The sequence below is a fragment of the Colobus angolensis genome, unplaced genomic scaffold (assembly GCF_000951035.1).
Source record: "Colobus angolensis palliatus isolate OR3802 unplaced genomic scaffold, Cang.pa_1.0 Scaffold444, whole genome shotgun sequence".
NCBI classification, from domain to species: Eukaryota; Metazoa; Chordata; class Mammalia; order Primates; family Cercopithecidae; genus Colobus; species Colobus angolensis.
In genome coordinates this window covers 1,845,361-1,866,014 of record NW_012117866.1, presented here as the reverse complement: position 1 = coordinate 1,866,014, position 20,654 = coordinate 1,845,361, and the positions used below count along the sequence as shown (strand labels likewise).

The following is a 20,654-nucleotide window of genomic DNA, read 5'->3' as shown; positions in this document are numbered from 1 at the left end:
GAAAAATAACAAAATTAAAGTTATAGGCTATGAAAAGAGCAGTCAGCTTTAATTGCTAATTGTCACGGGTGAGTGGTGACTATCTGCGGTTGGTGGTGCAGGAATAAAAAGAATTTACCAAGACAGTTGTAGGTTAAAAAAAAAAAAGCAGATTTATTAGAGAGAGAATGAAAATACGTTGCAAGGGTGCAACAGGCAGATCAGTGAGAGAAGAGCTGACTGCAAAGAGACAAAGGCTTGCTGGGGATTTTATAGGATGGCGCTTGTGCTGTGTGCTGAAGAGGGCTTTGTGCAGTACCGATAATGCCAAGGTTGCAGTGAGATAACTTGCAATTTTCTATCAGCCAAGGGTCTGGTGATAGCTGGGTGCAGGCAGACTGTGAGTTATTTGCACAGGAGGGCTACGTGTTCTGGAGCATGAAGAAAGGGAGACATAATTTACCTGCCTTCTCTTTTACTTTCCCTCCTTCCCCCTAGCCTGACCTCTCTCCCTAATTAGGACTCCACACTAATTAAGATGTGGAAAGCCAAAGGGACCAGTGAATACACATTGACAAGGCAAAGAAGCCATGAAGCCTTGAACTCATAGTTTCTTTTTAAATTATGATAAAATTCACATAACATCAACTTCACCATTTAAACCACTTTAAGTGTACAACTCAGTGGCATAGTACAGCCACAATGTTGTACAACTGTCACGTGTATCTCATTCTAGAACATGATTTCATCATCCCTAAATGGAGATCCCTGTGCCTGTCAGTGGTCACTCCTCATTCCTCTCTCCCAGCTCCTGAGAACCACTAATTTGCCTTCTCTCTCTGTGGATCTGCCTATTCTGGACATTTCATATGAATGGAATCATGCACCATGTCTGGGTTGCTTTCACTTTAGGGAAATCATGAATAATGCAGCTATGAGCATTCACACCTGTTTTCAGTTCTTTTGGGTACATACCTAGGAGTGGAATGGCTGGGTCATATGGAAATTCTAGGTTTAAATTATGAAGGAACTACCAGACTGTTTTCTAGAGTGGTTGAACCACTTCACATTCCCAACAGTGATTTATGAGGCTTCCAATTAAAATCCTGGCCTTTTAAGATCCATCAAAAAGCTAAGGATGGACCTGGTGGTGGCTCATGGCCATAATCCCAGCACTTTGGGAGGCCAAAGCAAGAGGACTGCTTGAGGCCAGGAGTTTGAGACTAGCCTGGGCAACATAGAAAGACCCTATCTCTACAAATAAATAAATAAATAAATAAGCCAGGCATGGTGGCACATGCCTATAGTCCCAGCTACTCAGAAGGCTGAGGTTGGAGAATCTCTTGAGCCCAGGGGTTCAAGGCTGTGGTGAACCATGATCATACCAGTGCACTGCATCCTGGGCAACAGAGCAAAACCCTGTGCCCCCGCGTCCCCTGGTTCCCCCCCAAAAAAAGGCTGAAGATGCAGAAAAAACACACATGAACTAGAATCCAGGATGTGATGAACCTTCCTACAAAGAAGAAACCTTCAGTTGCTTTCATCCCCGGTAGCAGGAGTGGGGAGAAGAGGAAGAATCCAGCTGACATTGAAAGGAGTTTTTAATGTCACTCCTGGGCAACATTAAAAACTGGGTGTAGGCAGGCTGGCACGGCAGATCAGCATCCTGATGAGGTCCAGCCAGACAGCCCACCTGCCGCCAACCCTTCAATGCACTCCTGCAGTCTTCATGAAGCCCCCTGGGGAATTGTACACCACACAGTGCAAAAACAAACTCAGAGTGAGGCAGTGCAGGGAAGCTCAGGCACACCCCTCCAAGGCACTCCGAATCTTCCCCATGGGCAGCCACACACCTGTCCCTGTCCCCCACCTAGGATGGGAATTTGGAATGACCAAATCCAGGGCAAGACAGAAAATAAAGAGGACTCTTCAAAAACCCAACAAGTGAGCAGCCACGCTGCAAACAGAGCATGACTTAGAGTCTCACCAGTGCTCAGATCCTAAGCTCTGCTAAAGGGAAAGTGTGGATCCCCTCTCAAAGCATCTGAAGCCAAGGGGGTGAGCAGAACCTAATTAAAACCAAACAAATGACATTCACGCTGACACAGCAGCTTACCAAGGGGCCACACAGATGAAGTGTGTGATGTTTTCTAGACGAAAATATGACTGACTCGGTCTCCACTATTTTTTACAACCAATGTCTATTATGCATGCATATTTATGTTTGCGCGTATGACGTGTGAAATAGCAGGAGGTATGCAAATGTTAGATATTTCATCTATATCCTTTAAGACATGCATAGGAAATCCATAAAAGAATCTAGCAGGAAAGGCAAACAGCGTATGTTAAGAGATGGGGAATTTCAGGGGCAAGATGAAAATACGAAAGAAGAAACAAACAGAAATGCCAGCTATCAAACAAAATAGATATAACATCAGAAATAAGAAGTTCATGTCATGGGCAAAGAAAAGAATCAGAGAACTTGAGGACAGGTCAAGAAAATTATCCAAATTAAAATGAATTAAAATGTAAAGAGTAAAAGGTAAAATGAAGCAACTATTTCTATTCATCAAAAGATATATTTAAGAATGTGAATAGGCTTCAGGCAATAGAAGCAAAAATAGACAAGTGGGACTACGTCAAACTAAAAAGCTTCTCTGCAGCAAAGGAAATAACGAAGTGAAAAGGCAACCTATGGAATGGGAGAAAATATTTCCAAACAATATACTGATAACCATATATCCAAAACACATAATGAACTCCCAAACTCAATAACAGAACTACAAATAACCCAATTAGAAAAATGGGCAAAGGACTTCACTAGACATTTCTCCGAAGAACACATACAAACGCCAAGAAGCACATGAAAATATTCTCAACATCACAAATCATCAGGAAAATGCAACTCAAACCCACACACAACGAGATATCACTCCACAACTGTCAGAACAGCTGCTCTTAGAAAAACAAACGACAAGAGACAAGTGTTAGTGAGGATGTGGAGAATTTCTTTGCACACTGTTGGTGGAAATGCAAAAAGGTGCTGTTGCTGTGAAAAACAGTATGGAAGTTCCTTGACAAATTAAAAAATGGAACTACCTTGTGATCTAGCAATCCCACTCCTGGAAATATACCCAACGGGCCTGAAATCAGGATCTCAAAGACATATCACACTCCTCTGTTCACTGCAGTACTATTCACCATAGCCAAGATATGGAAGCAACCTAAATGCCCATCAACAGATAAATGGATTTAAAAACAACAACAACAGCAACAACAACAAAAACATGGTCTATACATATGATGGAATACTATGCAGCCTTAAAAGGAAGGAAATTCTACAATATGTAACAGCATGGATGAACCTTGAGAACCTTATGTTAAGTGAAATAAGCCAGGTAGAGAAAGACAAATTCTGTATTATTCCACTTATATGAGGTATCTAAAGTAGCTAAATTCATAAGACTGAAAAGCAGAGTGGTGGTTTCCAGGGGATAGGGGAAGGGAAATGGGGAGTTATGAGTCAGCAGGCATAAAACTTCAGGTAAGCAAGATGGATTAGCTCCAGAGACCTGCAGTCAAACATTGTACCAGCAGTCGACAATACTGTATTGCACACTTAAAATTTTAAGAGGTTAGATCTCATAGTATTCTTATCACTATCAAATAAAAATTTTTAAAAACATATTGCATGGAACAATGACAATGGCAAATACTAAGGTCACCGTTCATTATTTCACATTTTTATGTCTATTCTAAGACTTTTGCTTGGAAACTTTGCCTAATAGATTATGTGCTTTCCTTAATAACTATGTGCTTGGAAACTTTCCTTAATAATACAAATATCCATGTTTTTTATTCCAAACTCTCAAACCAGCATATTGTCTCATCAGATAGCAAAACAAAGCTTGCTTTTATTAAAAAAAAACAAATAAATAAAAGACGATTTGAACAAGGCCAATAGAGTAACTAGAACCAAACAATGGCTATAGAAAGGTTTTAATTTACTTTTTGGGAAATGATTGGTTCTTTTAGATGCTTCTAATTTATCATCAAGTGAAGAGAGTGGGACTATTAAGAGGATACATGAGATAACTTAAAATAATTCAAAGTAACATTCAATTTTTTAAAAATTAGGAAAAAAGGAATATAGATAAGCAACATAGATCAGGGAAACTTATTTATAAGACAATTATTTTTTAAAGGATTTATATCCAGAATATGTAAAGAACAAATCAATGATAAAAAAGGAATGAAACAATACGATGGTTAAAACAATTGAATATGCACTTTATACAAGAAGATATACAAAAGGCTAATAAGCAAATAAATAGGTATTCAGCCTGATTAGTAATCAGAGAAGTGAAAATTACCACCATGAGATACCATTTTACAACCCCTATGGTGGCTAAAATAAAAACAAAACGAAACAACAAAAAATGGAAAATATCAAATGCTAGTGAAGATGCAGAACAAGTGGAACTCTTTTTTTTCTTGAGACGGGGTCACGCTCTGTCACCCAGGCTGTAGCGCAGTAGCACGAACAAAGTTCACTACAGCATTGAACTCCTGGGTTGAAGCAATCCTCCCAAACAGTTAGGACTAGAGACAAATTAGCCACCACTCTGGCTAATTTTTTCATTTTTGTAGAAATGAGGTCTTACCCTGTTGCCGAGGCTGGTCTCAAACTCCTGGGCTCAAGCAATCCTTCCACCTCAGCCTCTCAAAGTGCTGGAATTGCAGGCATGAGCCACCGTACCTGGCCCCTAGAACTCTTATATATTACTTGTTGAAGTGTAAACTCATGCAAATGTTTTAGAGAAAAGTTTGGCCATTTCCTATACAATTGAATAGACATGTATTTTACCGTCAAACAATTACACTACTCAATGTTTAAACAAGAGAAATAAAACTATCTATCCACCCAAAGCCTTAGTCACAATCACCAAAAACTGGAGACAATCCAAATAGCTATCAACAGAAGAATGCATAAACAAACTCTGGAACATCAATCTAACATAAGACTACTTAGCCATGAAAATAAACGAACCACTGATACATGCAACAACAAATAAGAATCTCACACACATTATGTTGAGTGAAAGAGGTGAGACCCCAAAGAATCCATATGGCCTGAATCCATTCATATGCAGTCCAAGAAAAGGCAAAAATTATCTATGGTGATAGAACTCTGAAAAGTGTTTGTCTCTGGCTGGGGTATTGATTAGAGAGGAGCAACAGGAACGTTCTGAGATGATAATGGGCATGCGCTACATATTTTGTTTGGGACAGTGATTATATGTGTGTACAAAATTATCAAAACTTATCAAACAGAACATTTAAGATCTGTGCATTTTACTGTAGGAAAATTATATCTCATAAAATATACTAAAAATAAGAAAAGAGAAAAAGAAGAGAATTGGCTTTGTTATCTATAAAATGAAGTCATGGGCTACATCCCAGATTCTCCTCTAGCTTTTACATTCTGGGATGCATCTAGGACTTCATGGTGACAGAGCTTGTTTCCTTAAAAAGATAATAAATATAAAACACTTTAGAAATATGCAGAAAGAAGTTAACATAGAGGACCTGAGATTGCTCTCCTTCGAAAGGCCTGCTTGTTCTCGGCTGGCAATTGGGAATTAGATTTGGGGAGGGTTCTCACCTTCCCAGAATTAATAAGAATGATGCACTCTGCCTGAAATGCTTGTACAAACAACATAGTTTATGCTGAACACCTGCTTTCTGTCTGGGAGTCTGCAAATTTGGTAGTACTAGCAAAGGGCACTTATGTGAACAGCTCCCAATAAAAAACCTGGGTGCTGAGTCTCTAACCAGCTTCCCTTGTAGGCAACACTTCACATGTGTTGACAGCTCACTGCTGGAGGAGTTAAGTATGTCCCGTGTGACTCCTTTCAGAGACATACCTGGAAGCTTATGCCTGGATTCTGCCAGACTTTACCCCATGCGCTGTTTCCCTTTGTTCAATGTGCTCTGTATTTTTTTGTTGAAATACATCTCAGCCATGAGCCCCACTATGCACTGAGCCTGTCAGTCCTCCTGGTGAATCGCTGAACCTGGGGACCTCCAGCACAAGAAACATCAGACCATTCTGGCTTCAGGGTTCTCACTGTCTCCTCCCACACGTTTTCTATTATTGAATCCGAGCTACATTCAGTCCAGTGAGCCAAAATGCATTTATATAAAGGTTGATTCATAGCTGGGAGTCACATTAACCAGAGGGTATGAACACAAGAACAATTGCTGTCATCTCGCCTCCTGGAACAGTTCTAGACCTCAGCCTACTGTTTTAAAGTTTCGACGGCTTCCCAATGAGGACCCCAGCTGTTCTTATACCTTAGCCAGAGGCTTTGAAAGGCATCTTCCATAGCCCACTGGTGAAACTGCAAGTGCCATGCAGAGAAAATTACAGGGAAGAGAGAATTCAGCCAAGGAAGACAGAAAGAGCAAAATAAAGTTGGAAGCAAGAGAAATGTTCCACCAAGTAGGAAACATCAACCTTCAAATGGGGAAGGCTTTGAGAACCACAGACAGTTAGACCCAGAAGGTTCTATGAGACCTCATGGGTGGTGAATACCCTCATTTTACAGATTGTCTTAGTCTATCTGAGCTGCTATCGTGGAATGCAACAGATTAGGTGGCTTATAAGCAACAGAAATTTATTGTCACAGCTCTGCAGGCTGGAAGTCCAAGACCAAGGTATTGCAGAATCTGTGCTGGTGAGGACCTGCTTCCTGTTTCATAGACAGGAAGTGCCTTCTCCCCATGTTCTCATATGGTACAAGGAGTGAGGGAGCTCTCTGGGGTCTCTTTCTGTGGGTACTAATCCCATTTTTGAGAACAACCCCCTCATGATTAATCACGTGCCAAAGGCCCCTCATCCAAATACCATCATGTCGGGGGTTAGAATTTAAATATATGAATTTGGAGGGGAGGGGAATAAACAGTCAGTCCACTGCACAAGTGAAGGGACTGAAGTCCAGGGAGGTTAAATGCTTGACTCTAATGACAGCCATAAAATTGGTGTGAGGAGGGACTAACCCTACCCCTGTGCTTAGTGTTGATGAATTATCCAGTGCTTTGAAACCATTACATTTTAATTCCTGATCAAGTCAGAATTTGGCTAGTATAAAATAATGTCCAGGACACCTACTTTTCTCACTGAAGAACTGAGAGGGTTTTTTTTTGCTTTTTTTTTTTTTGATTGTTTGTTTTTTTTTTGAGACAGAGTCTGGCTCTGTTGCGCAGGCTGGAGTGCAGTGTCGCGATCTCGGCTCACTGCAAGCTCCGCCTCCCGAGTTCAGGTCATTCTCCTGCCTCAGCCTCCCGAGTAGCTGGGACTATAGGTGCCCGTCACCACACTCGGCTAATTTTTTGTATTTTTTAGTAGAGACGGTGTTTCACCGTGTTAGCCAGGATGCTCTCGATCTCCTGACCTCATGATCCACCCGCCTCGGCCTCCCAAAGTGCTGGGATTACAGGCGTGAGCCACCGTGCCCAGCGAAGAACTGAGAGCTTTAAGTGAAAAGATCAGATCATAAAGTCAGCTTGTCCCCCTTTCAAATATTGGCTTTATTACTCCAAGCTTCCATGTCCCATTATCTCCACTTTTAAAAGAGATGAAGTGCACCCAACTTCCAAGGCAGATGGGAGGTGTCCAGCGAATGATATTCCACTCTTTTCCTTTCTCCTCTTTCAACTAACTCTCGCCGATGCCTCTCCTTGGGTCACAGTGATGTTTCATATCTCAGAATATTTCCATGATGAGGAAAGTGAAAAAAAAATGAATGTCTATGTAGTCTATGTCTTCTGCTGGTTTCCATAAGCTTAAAAAAATACATCTAATTCACTCTTGGCTTTAGTTCATGACTAAGTCCTTAAAAGCAAACGCAACAAAAACAAAATTAGGCAAACAGGACTTAAACTAAAAAGCTTCTGCACAGCAAAAGAAATAATCAACAGAGTAAATAGACAACCTACAGAATGGAAAAAAATTTGCAAACTATGCATCTGACAAAGGGCTAATATCTAGAATCTACAAGGTACTCAAACAACTCAATGAGAAAAACAAAAAAACAAAAAAACAAATAACCCCATTAAAAAGGGGGCAAATGACACAAACAGACATTTTCCAAAAGAAGACATATAAGCACCCAAGAAACATGTGCAAGACCACTAATCATCAGAGAAATGCAAATTAAAACCACAATGAGGTACCATCTTACACCATCAGAATGGCTATATTAAAAAGTCTAAAAACAACAGATGTTGTTAAGAATGCAGAGAAAATGGAATACTTGTACACTGTTGGTGGGAATGTAAATTAATGTAACCTCTATGGAAGGCAATATGGAGATTTCTCAAAGGATTGAATAGAACTACCATTTGACCCAGCAATCCCACTACTGGGTATGTACCCAAAGGGAAAGATATCATTGTATTAAAAAGATACCTGCACTTGTACATTTATCTCAGCACTAATCACAATACCAAAGATATGGAATCAACCTAAGTGTCCATCAACAGAGGACTGGATTAAAAAAAAAAGTGGTATATATATTCCATGGAATACTTCTCAGTCATATAAAAGAACGAATTCATGTCGTTTGCAACAAAATGGAGGGAACTAAAGGTCATTATCATTACTGAAATAACTCAGAAAGTCAAATACTACATATTGTCACTTATAAGTGGTTGCTAAACAATGGATAAAATACAAACTGGAATAATAGACACTGGAGACCATAAAAGGTGGGCGGTGAGATAGGAGCGAGGGATGAAAAATTACTTAATGGGTACAAAGTTCACTATTTGGATGATGGATACACTAGAAGTCCAGACTACTGCTACACAATATATCTCTGTAACAAAATTATACTTACACCCCCTAAATATATAAAAATAAATCAATGCCTAAAAAGCAATAGGAAAAAAATACAGATGATGAACGCTATCTCTTAGACATAAGTTCCTATAGGGCCATCTAATATTAATTGAATATTTAGGGCAGTAGTCTCTGTTCTGAGATGGAAAGCATTGCAAAGTCTGGATAGAACAAAAAACTTAATGATGATAGTTGCCTTTAGTTTAAACACAATTTTGAAAAAGACGGAAAACTTTTTTTGTTGTTGTTGCAGCTGAGGGCATCCTTTCTCACAAACAGCTCTGTTTTTGTGCTCAATCCCACTGGGCAGGGGTTCTAATTGAAGACTGTCTTTTATAAAGCAGAGATGCCCTTGACACAGATTTCCATGTTAAGTTTGCTTAGGCTTCAAGCTTATTGTTACTTGCAGACAGACAGTTATGACAACAGTAAACCAACAAGATCCAAATCCAAACAACATGATTACACAATTCTACTTAATTAGCCAATGACAATTCCTTGTTTATTAAAATGGTTCTTGCCTTGGTCTGTTTGGCTGTTATGCCAAAGTACGATAGACTAAGTGGCTTATAAACAACAGAAACATATTGCTCACAGCCCTGGAACAATAAATTTGTTCTTGGAAGAGCAAGAACAAGGCACCAAGAGATCCAGTATTTAGTGAGGACTTGCTTCCTGGTTCGTAGATGGTGCCTTCCTGATGTGTCCTCACATGGTGGAAGAAGCAAGGGGACTCTCTGGGGCCTCTTTTAGAATCACTATGGGAAACCAGTCCCATTCATGAGTTTCCACCTTCATAACCTCTTCACCTCCCAAAAGCCCCACCTCCAAATACCATCATCTTAGGGGTTGGGGTTTCAACATATGAATTTTGGGGAGTCAGAAACAGTCCATCTATAACAGTGCTTATGCAAATGCAAACAAATTTATGCCCAGTATAGCCAGAGAGTATGCTATGTATATTAGGTGAATGTCCACAGACAAACATTTACTGCCTAGGGGGGCATGTGGTGCGATGTCACTTTATAAACAACCATGTCATTTTTAAATAAACAAAGAAGGTATTAATTATCTTTGTTTTAGTTAGACTAGTTAATGCAAAATTTGTCTGACATAAGATTCCTGAATTCATATTCCTAAAGATGGTTCGTGTGCACCTAGGAAGCTAAACAGTGATCTTTTGGTGCCATCTTGAGCTCTCTGGGAACAATGTTGGCCTCCTGTGTTTTGAGGTAACGCTACCAGACTTCCTCCTTCCAGTAATATCAGCAGTAGAATGAATAGCCATTCTAGCTTAGAATTTGAAAATCATGTATTACAGCATCTACAAGTTTTAACTAGCTAAACAAATGCTCCATAAGAGTGCTGATTAAAGTGTTGTACCGAACCGGAGAGGTTACTGAGCCTGTGCTATACAGCTCTGCACTATTCCATAATTTACATCAATGATTTGCATGAATCGACCGTCAGAATATTTATCCAACATGGGGAAGACGGCATGTGCATCAGAAGAGAACAGGGATTCAGAAAAGACCTTGAGAAGCGGAACAAAAGATGGAAGCTAACAAAATTAAACGCAATGGGGAAAACACATAATCTTCTTATTTAAGAAACATAATCAATGGCACAAAGATGCCAATATTTAGACGTGACCTACTTGCAGCTCCTGTGAAGAAGACTTTAAACAACTACAAAGCGAGTTTAGTCAGCTGGGGAAGGTAATGACTGAGAAGCCTGAAGTTAATACTAGTTTGGTGTACCTTACGAAGAAGATGCTTTTGGGACAAGGAAAATGAGTTCCACTCAGCTGTTTACACAAAGTCAGACCAGAGTTGGAATATTTTTCAGTGCAGATTCCTGTGATTTAAGAGGGATGGAGACTCAGTGGTATATCAAGGGAGAGCTATCAGGATGCTTAAGGGTATAAAAACCATCTGACGGCCGGGCACAGTGGCTCAAGCCTGTAATCCCAACACTTTGGGAGGCCAAGGTGGGCTGATCACGAGGTCAGGAGATCGAGACCATCCTGGCTAACATAGTGAAACCCCGTCTCTATTAAAAATACAAAAAAGTAGCCGGGCGTGGTGGCAGGCGCCTGTAGTCCCAACTACTCTGGAGGCTGAGGCAGGAGAATGGCGTGAACCCGGGAGGTGAAGGTTGCAGTAAGCCAAGATTGTGCCACTGCATTCCAGCCTGGGCAACACAGTGAGACTCCGTCTCAAAAAAAGAGAAAAGTCTGTCATGCAGGATTTCTTAGGAATTGGTAACATTTTACTCAGAGCGGAAAATGGCATTTGAGTTGCACTACAGTGTGTTCCAATGGTGGTCTGTAAAAGAGAGAAAGGATTTAGCCATTGTCTCAGAAGCCACAGCCGGGACAGTGTCCAGAACAGAACCAGGAACTTACAAGTGCTGCCAGACTACGAAATGATCAGCCTCTCAAAGTCCCTTCCTCCCATGCGGGAATTGGGTGGAGGGTGAAAAGCCGCATCTGTCGGGGATATTGCAGAAGGGATTTGTTTATGGAAAATTAGGAAATTTAAACAAAGTGGTTCCCACCATCTTTCTCAACCAGAAGATTCCGACAGCCCATAGACAAACTCGTCATCTGAGATACACAGAAGTGGAAACAAAACAATAAAAGCACATCAACGGAGACAGAACCCAACAAAACAAGCATTCTTTCCCTCTCTGCAACACACATGCACAATCTCTTCCTCGCTCCACCTTTTAGACACTGAATGACATCTCCTGATGCAATAAACTTGATAGGAAGATGATAATTAACAAATAATTTGGCAACAAAATTTAATTATAGGTCATTTAGATGTTTTGAAACAGTCACAAAAGCGATTTGCATGTCACTAATTAGCCCCATTTATAACCTCTCCTAAAATGTTCCCTTGCTAAGCCTCACAGAAAATCATTATAATCAATGGAAATTACCAAGCAACAACAGATTTAAGAAACAAGAACGAGACAACACATGTTGGGAGAATATGCAACAGAAGCAGGTAGCTGCTGTGAACATCCCAACTAGTATGTTTCAAGGTTAAAAGCTCCCAGCCTGGCCAAGGGAAGAGACACTTACCTTAAAGGCATCTCTAGCTTGAGATCCTGTTGTTGAGGAAGTGAGCTGTGATGGAGGAGATTGCAACTTCATTCGTTCATCCTCTGTTCATGGTTTCTGCACCAGTGGGAGTTTAATAAGCATATTCCCATGAGAAACCTCTGCTTTGAAGCAGGCCAATCCTACTCAATCACTGCAACCTCACTACAGCTGGGTCCCGTCAGCTGCTGGAGGCTTGGCCAACAGCACTGTGCTTGGGCAGATAATGTGAGGCGGAGACACTCTGCCTAGTTGCTGCATTCTTTTGGGAGTTTCAGGTGATCCTGGTAAACTGGATTCTTCAGAAGGGGCAACTTCTCCCCTTCGGTACGATTTGTGTCAAAGATAAATGCAGACATAATCTGATACCCAAGCGGTTTATGCTAGCAGCAGTGATATGAATCTTATAGCAGGAACAGGCCAGTGACATGGGCCATAGAGAACGAGATGGTCAGATAAAAGACTGAACGGGAGTTCAAGGGATTTTTTTCTCCCCTCTCATACCTGTATTCAGTCTGGGTCAGTGACCGGGCATTTCTTTCCTAAAGAAAGTTTAAGCTATTCTTATAAGAGTGAGCTTTATTTTAAGGTATTTAAAAGCTGTGCCTGTGCTGAGGTGGTTTTATCTTTTGGAAAGCCCCTTGGGGCCAGGTTTGCTAACTGCAGAGCCAGGTTGCATCATACCGCTAAGTGACAAGTGGTGTCAACCTGAGAGACCCTCAAATGAGCTTTTTGGCAATCATTGATCTTATAACCACAACGTATCTTTTATCATATGCTGTTCCAGCCTAAGTAAGCATTTCCTTGGTGGACTCCTTGAATATTTTCTCCCTTTCAGTTCAGCAACCATGACAAAACAGAAAAAGAGGTTGCTAAGTTGAAATACCACTGACATTGTCACATTTCACCCGAACCCTTTGATCTTGGAAAACAGCAAAGGTTAAGAAATCCCTTGACAAAGATTCTTTGCTTGACCAAATATAACCCAGTCTCCTGAATCTTGTTCTAAGATTATCTGTGCACTTCTTTGTAAAATCCAGTTTCTGCAAGAAGCCCTCACCCTCAATATCTGATCACACATGATATCAGATCATTCTCTATAGGGTTCCTCAACCTCCACCTGCCCTCAGGCAATGTCTATCTTCCTAGCATTACATAGATGTTAAAAGTTAAGCACATAGATTAGTGATGCATATATAGGCATCATTTCACAAGGTCAGCAATCCTGCAGGAAAAGCAAAATTGCAGTCTACATATCTATGTGACTAAGGATTGAAAAAAAAAAAGCCAACTTTTCACATTTCCTTGAAGGGTATATGATGAAGAATGGAGGAAAAAAGAAAAACAGAAACAGGAAAAGTATTTGGCTCATCTCAGGAATCTGACTGCATCAAGTATAAAGATTCCTTAGAACATATGAATGCAAAGTTAAAATTTTCCTTGGCAATTAAAAATGCTGTGCACTAATACTCTGCTTTCTAATGTGATTCAATTCAACAATGTGGGGAATGTTTACTACATTTCCAGCTTGATGTCAAGCAATGGGGAATACAAGTTCCAGTTCTGCAAAGATTCATCAACTCCCTTCTTAGTTGAAGAGAGAGGCTGAGAAATGAGAGGAATAAGACACAAAACAGTCCCAACCTTCCATGATCTGAGAGTGGGAAAAGGCCAGATTATTACCCATCAGGCACACTCTCTCAGGCCTTTTTAGGGGCTCACAAAATGTCTTAATTTGTGTTATAATCAGAAGAAAAGAAAATGAACATTGGGGATTGAAGATCATATTGGTATTTGCACCAATATAGTTGTAAAATACAAATGTTAATATGTTTTATGTTTTTACATAATATATTTTTATATTAAACATATTTAATATGTTTTGCCTTCATGGCCCATGAAAGTCTTACTGGGCCCTGGGGAAGGGACCTTAGCCTGGTGAAGCAGCGGCTTTGCTCTACAAACACCTGGGGCAGAAATTTGATTTGAAAAATATTGTTCTCTCTTCTCTCTTTCAACCAGATTCCTTAGGAAAACCAAACTAGAGTCAAAACAAACCCCCGAAGCAGTAAGAGGTTGGATGAGATGGGCATACTACTGGGACTAGAACTGGCTCTCATACGCCCGAGCAATTTTAACAAAAAAGCAAGAAGTTTCCATCGAGAGGCTGCTGGCGAGTGCATGACCATAGGGAGCTGACATGCTCAGGAGGGAAGGTGTGGATCACGTGGAGCCCTCTAAAAGCTAAAGCCCTGTTACCTTCTCTTTAGTGCCCAGAGAATGTGGTATGTGATGCAAATGCTCAAAACCTCTTATATTATAGCTGTCTGACCTCTGGGGACCTTCAACTTTCTTCTAGGCCCATCTGTGCACTTGCTTGTAAAATCCAGTTTTAGCAAGAAGCCTGTTAAGTGAATTTAGCAAGAACACCCTATCGCCCCCGCACCCCCCGCATCTGTTCAACCTCAGTATCTGATCAGGCTCCTCAGCCTCCACCACCCTCAGGGGATGTGTGGTCACCTGGTCAGCCTTCTGCTAGAATCCTGTTCGGTCGGTTGAGCAAGAATCCCGCTGGCCCTTGGTGTTTCTTCTTAGTAGTTTTCCATCCACCGATGGGCACCCTACTCCGTGGCTATGAATCCTCACTTTCCCATGCTGTATTCAGATCTGAGCCCAATCTTTCTCCCCCGCTGCAAGTCCCCATTGCTGTGGTCCCTGCACCTGTTGCCATGGTCCTGAATAAAGTCTTCCTTACTGTGCTTTATCAAGTGCTACTGAATACTCCTTAACATCCTCCCACTCCTTGTGTTCTGGAAAACGGCTTATTGCAAAGAACCCCCCTTCCCCATATGACTGAGAAAAGACTCACAGATGTCCCTTGTCTAATAAGACAGAGAGAGACCCTCTAAATCCTCATTCTTTGTCTTATAAACAGTGACAAGTTAGCTGAGCCACTTGTCCTTCCTAGTCAAATGTTGGATCAGTTTCTCTTTTTCCCCCAGAACCCTGAACATGGGCCCATCCTCAGTCTGAGTGAGCAGGCACTTCCTCCTGGGAACAGTCTGGCCTCAGGGCAAATGTTTTCTCATCTACTGTCTAATCAGGCCACCCTTAAATTCAAGGTCAGTGCCTGTTATGTTTTCTAGCCTTGTTTACTCCTCTCCATAAAAGAAAAACCATTTTTGCCCCTAGCCTTTGAGAGGCTTGCAGACCTACAGCGTTCTCTCTTGCATTAAGCCTTTTGAATAAAAGTCCCTCCTTAGTAAGTCTGCATTTGTTTTTTTATTTGACACCAACCAGGGGAGACTTTTGGACCAGTGGAGTTGCAGCCCTGTTGAAGTTTGATTTTTATATAAAATAATATTTCCTGGGAGACTCCCTAAAGACTAGAGAATCACAGCCCTTGATGTAGCATCCTGCTATTGTGCATCTACTGGAAGCCACATGTCACTTACTCACCATCATGTTGATTAAAAGGGGGTGCAGGTGCATGTCTGCCCCATCTCTTAAGATGTCAGTTGCATCACTGTTAGGTTGCAAGGCAGATAACCCCACTGATGACTCAGTGACTATGGCAAACGTCTCTGACCAGCTTGGAGGACCAACACATTCCAATATGTTTGCTATGCGCACGAGCTCCTAATTAGCCCTCTGGTTCCTCTGCCGTGGACAGCTCTGTGGTCTGTGAGTAGGCTGTCATTTTCCTGGGGGTGCCAAGCAGGACCTAGCATTGGTCACATGGTCCCAGCAGAAAAGAAGAGACACATGGAATATAGGAGGATGAGAGGAGAATTGACTGAAAAGACAGCTAACAGCAGTGTGGGCAGGAAGAGGAGGAAGACGGCTCACCCCTGAGGCTGGTACCACTCTGAGGCCCAAAGGGGAAAGAGTGATCCCAGAGCTTGTGATAACCTTTGAGGAGTACAGGATGCAATCCTGGGCAATCCTGCAGGAGGGAACAGAGGAGATGAAAACCCCAACCTGGTTCTCCTTTCCCTTTCATTTTTTGACTTTCCTTGGCCGAAAACAACCAGGATAACAGAAAAGGCAAGACAGCCTATGGATGCTGTTCAACCTGGGCTTCTTCCAGGGTAGAGGACAGGTGGGGATAGGTAGAGGGACTCCAGGGATAACAGGAAAGATTCCAATCCAGGCCAGTCCCCACCAGGGGCATCATTCATCAGGAGCCCTAAATACACAACTGCGTCACTTCTTTCTCACCCCACATTAGATGGTACTGTTCTTCTCCCCATTGCACAAGAAGTGAGGCTTAGAGGGTCCCCACATTTATCCAGGATTTGAAGAATTTGAATGCCAGAGGGGGAGCACTGAATGGAATCCTGGTTTATCTGCCTCCAAAATACCTTGTTCTCACTCCTGGGTATCTACCCAGAGCTAAAGAAGTCATTATACAAAAAAGATACTTGCACACGCATGTTTACAGCAGCACAATTAGCAATTGCAAAAATTTGGAACTAGCCCAAATGCCCATCAATCAAAGAGTGGATAAAGAAACTGTGGTAAATATATATATGATGGAATACTATGCAGCCATGAAAAGGAATGAATTAATGGTGTTTGCAGCAACCTGGATGGAATTGGAGACTATTATTCTAAGTGAAGTAACTCAGGAATGGAAAATCAAACATTGCATGTTCTCACTCATAAGTGGGAGCTAAGCTATGAGGATGCAAAGGCATAAGAATGATGCAATGGACTTTGGGGACTCAGGGGGAAAGGGTGAGGAGGGGGTGAGGGATAAAAGAGTACAAATAGGGTTCAGTTGTACACTGCTCGGGTGATGGGTGCACCAAAATCTCACAAATCACCACCAAAAAACTTACTCATGTAACCAAACACCACCTGTTCCCCAAAAACCTACTGAAATAAAAGCATAAATAAAAATACCTTGTTCTCCTAATTATGTGTAATGTGTAAATTCCTTTCATTCCACAAGGGAAGAGAAGACATTTAAAAAAACAGGAGTAGTGTACTGACTCAGATTTCCATTGGAGTATTAAGACAACTAGTCATTCTTTCTAGATAGCCAGTTTCAACTGTGATTAATCAGAGACAACAAGGCCACTGTGAGCATGTGAGGGCTTTGGAGGAATGGTTTTATGGAAAAGTTAGGAAAAGGAAGACATAGAGAAAGCTGCCAGAGTTACTCATTTTGCACTGGGTGCCCCCCTCCACAATCAGTCAAAAAATAATGTGACTCAGCAGAAAAAGGGAACATGTTCAAGGGGGAAAAACATGTAAATAGTGTTTATTGTATTCCTACCATGTACCAGGCCTGCTTTGCATTTTATATAAATGATGATGATGACAATTAATACAATCTTTTATATTTTCATGTTTTCAGACAGGGTCTTGTTCTGTGGCCCAGGCTGGAGTGCAATGGTGAGATCATAGCTCACTGCAGCCTCAACCTCCCATCCCAGACTCAAGCAATCCTCCCACCTCAGCCTCCTGAGTAGCTGGGACTACACGCAGGTACCACCATGCCTGGTTCATTGTTTAACTCGTTTTTTTAGAGATAGGGTCTTACTATGTTGCCCAGACTGGTCTCAAACTAGCCTCAAGCGATCCTCCTTCCCTGGTCTCCTAAAGCACCATGATTACAGATGTGAGCCACCACCCCCAGCCTAGATTAACCGTCTTTAAAGTAGATATGCTGGGATAGGGGGGAGGAAGTGAAAAGCCAACTGGGACACACAAAAAAAGCCAGGAGCAGCCTGGGAGGGTGGTTGTAAATTGTTCCTTTCCTGAGCTTGGAGATGGATACAGTTTTTACACATGAAGGAAACCAAAATATCCCCTTTTAAAATAATGAGGATTGTTGATCGAAAAGAAGAAGGTTAAAAGGCAGTGGACACACTGCCCCTCCATCTGCTTTCCTCACAGCAGGACAACAATTGACAAAGACAAGGTCTTCCTGCCCACCTGTCTGCCTTTGCCACCTTCCTGCCCTCCTGCTTGCCTTTCCCTCCGAAAGAGGGTCCACTTTACAACTCTTGCCTATTAGCTCAGAGACAGCACCACGGCAGCTAGAGGCAGATTTTACTCTTCCCAGAAATTTACCTTTTGGCAGCCTGCACATGTTCTCCTCTTTGTCTTGTCAGTACATAGGATTTATGACTCTTTGTTAAAATCCTATTTGAGCAAGGCCCCTAAGCCACTGCCTTGAGAGACAAGTATTTTTGAACTGAGGCCTCTCCTGCGTGATGGGTAGAGTATATGCCAATAAACTTCTGATGGTTTTTCTCTTGTGAATCTGACTTTTATTTTCAGGAGAGTGTCTCAACTAGGAACCTATGAGGGAAAGAACAGACAATAGACTTTCTCCCTTACACACACAAAAGAAACATTAAGGAAGTGGGATGTCCATTAGAAGGCACTTCAGATTGTCTCATTTTTGACAGGAACTGCATTTGTAGATACTTCCACAGCAAGCATCAAATTCAATTTCATTATTACAATGTAATCAAGCAAATTCACTGAAGTACAGTACTTGTCAGCCAGAAAATTGTTTGTTTGGTATAATTCATCATCAATGACCTTGAAAAAATTATGGGACATGTATGTGTAAATAACTACGTATTCTGGTTATGCCAGAGGGATTATCTGCAGGATCTGTAGATGAGCTATCTATTTAAAACAGGTAACTCCTGGAGTAAGAAGGCACAAAGTCAAAGGTGTGCATTGTACAAAATCCCCTTTATAAACAGCAAACTTTTAGCGTCCCTAGTATCTTCAGACAGAATTCCTTTTTCTTTTCTTTTCTTTTTTTTTTTTTTTTTGAGATGGAGTCTCGCTCTGTCACCCGGGCTGGAGTGCAGTGGCAAAATCTCAGCTCACTGCAACCTCTGCCTCCCGGGTTCAAGCAATTCTTGTGCCTCAGTCTCCGGAGTAGCTGGGGATTACGGTGTGTGCCACCATGCCCAGCTAATTTTTGTATTTTTAGTAGAGATGGGGTTTCACCATGTTGCCCATGGCTGGTCTCAAACTTCTGAGCTCAAGCCATCCTCCCACCTCAGCCTCCCAAAGTGCTGGGATTACAGGCATCAGCCACTGTGCCTGGCCCAGAATTCTTTCCTAAGTAATCATTAATAACCACATCCCCTTCTCAGTTCACATCTTCCATTAGTCATATTATCACTTGCATACACCTGGACATCAGCGCATATTGTATTTCTTCTCTTATGCATTGCTGAATGATTTCGACTGGCCCAAATGGACAGGCTGCAAAGGGAAAGGAATACATTGACACGTATCTGCTCCCCTGTTCTGCAGCAGGAAGCCCTGAAAGGAAGGGGAGGAGGAAGGAAATGCAGGAATTGGCTTTTATATGTAGCTCTGATCTCTATGAAGAGATACCCTTTCCCCATTCTGGGCAGGGCAGGGATGACTCTAGCCCTGAGATTAAAAAATAAAGAAAGATAGGCAGTGCCTTCTGGGGCACAAGAACAGGTCAGCCTTCTCCTCAAAGCCCACCAGTAGAGACTTTGATGCCTGTTGGAAATCTTAGCAAAGTGACAGGTGTCCCAGGAAACCGGAGCATCTCACAGATATACTCACATTGTGGAACATGAGAAATACTGGTGGGAAAAACAAAGAGTGGTTTCCCTGCAGAGCAACTTTCTACAAGGGGGAAGGCCCAGCCAACCCAGAAAAATTCAGTGGGAGTAGTAGGCAGAATTCTAAGATGGCCAGAAGTCGGAGAGAGATGCTGGACACCAACCAGTGTCCACAAAGAAGCTGATAGTAATGATGTGAACGTCCTGTGGGGTCCACAGACCTAGAAATCACTAGTGGCCCAGGACTTTCAGCAGCAAGAAAGTGGTAACCTCAGTCCCAGAACCACAAGGAACTGAATTCCACCAACATGCACCGAATTTGGAATAGCACCAGGAGGCTCAGGGGAGAACACAATGTATCTGGCACCCTGATTTCATTCTGGCGATCCCCTGAGCAGGGTATAGTCTACCCTTGCTTAGACTTCTGAACCCAGAGAGATGATACACAGGTGTTGTTGCCAGCCACTGTGTGCTATGGAGCAATAGAAAATGAATACAGTGGAGTGAATGTTAAAGTAAGTGTTTTTCACTGGGGAGATGTTGGTCTAAGGATACAAAGTTTCACTTAGGAGCAAGAGTTCAAGAGATCTTCCCTACAACATGATGACCGTAGTGAATAACAACACATTGGATATTTGAAAATTACTAAACAGTAGGTTATAAGTGTTCTTTCCACCAACAAAGTATGTCAGGTAATGCACATGCTAATTAGCTTCATTTAGCCATTCTATAACGTACATACACACACACACACACATACATACACACATATATATAAAACAAAATGTCATGTTGTATACCCTAAATATAATTTTTATTTTTCATTTAAAAAAATTAATTTTGCTAAAAAGTAAACGCTTTTCTATCCAAAGCTAGAGATCTCAGGCTGGGATATTTGGTTTAGAAATTTATTTGCATATCTTACCTAGAAAGTTATTATTGAAACATTATAAAGTATTAAAAGGAATATTTATAGATTTAATATATATTTTAACATATAACACCTAGTATATATTAAATATACATTTATATATACATTGATTTATTTATAATTATATATTCAATATAAAAATATTTATTC

General features: G+C 41.4%; 1 protein-coding gene across 2 annotated transcripts in view; it reads right to left on the bottom strand.

Annotated features, from left to right (window-relative positions):
- STS (steroid sulfatase (microsomal), isozyme S) overlaps positions 1–20,654 on the bottom strand; it is a 206,365-nt gene that overhangs the window by 122,125 nt on the left and 63,586 nt on the right. The window contains exon 1 of one of the 2 annotated variants that reach the window (XM_011957509.1): positions 11,976–12,334. The exons of the other annotated variant lie outside the window; for it this stretch is intronic. Within the exon in view, the coding sequence (XP_011812899.1) occupies positions 11,976–11,986 (11 nt within the window). The 5' untranslated portion in view covers positions 11,987–12,334. Of the gene's footprint in view, positions 1–11,975; positions 12,335–20,654 lie in introns of those variants that run through there. 2 annotated transcript variants of the gene reach the window in all.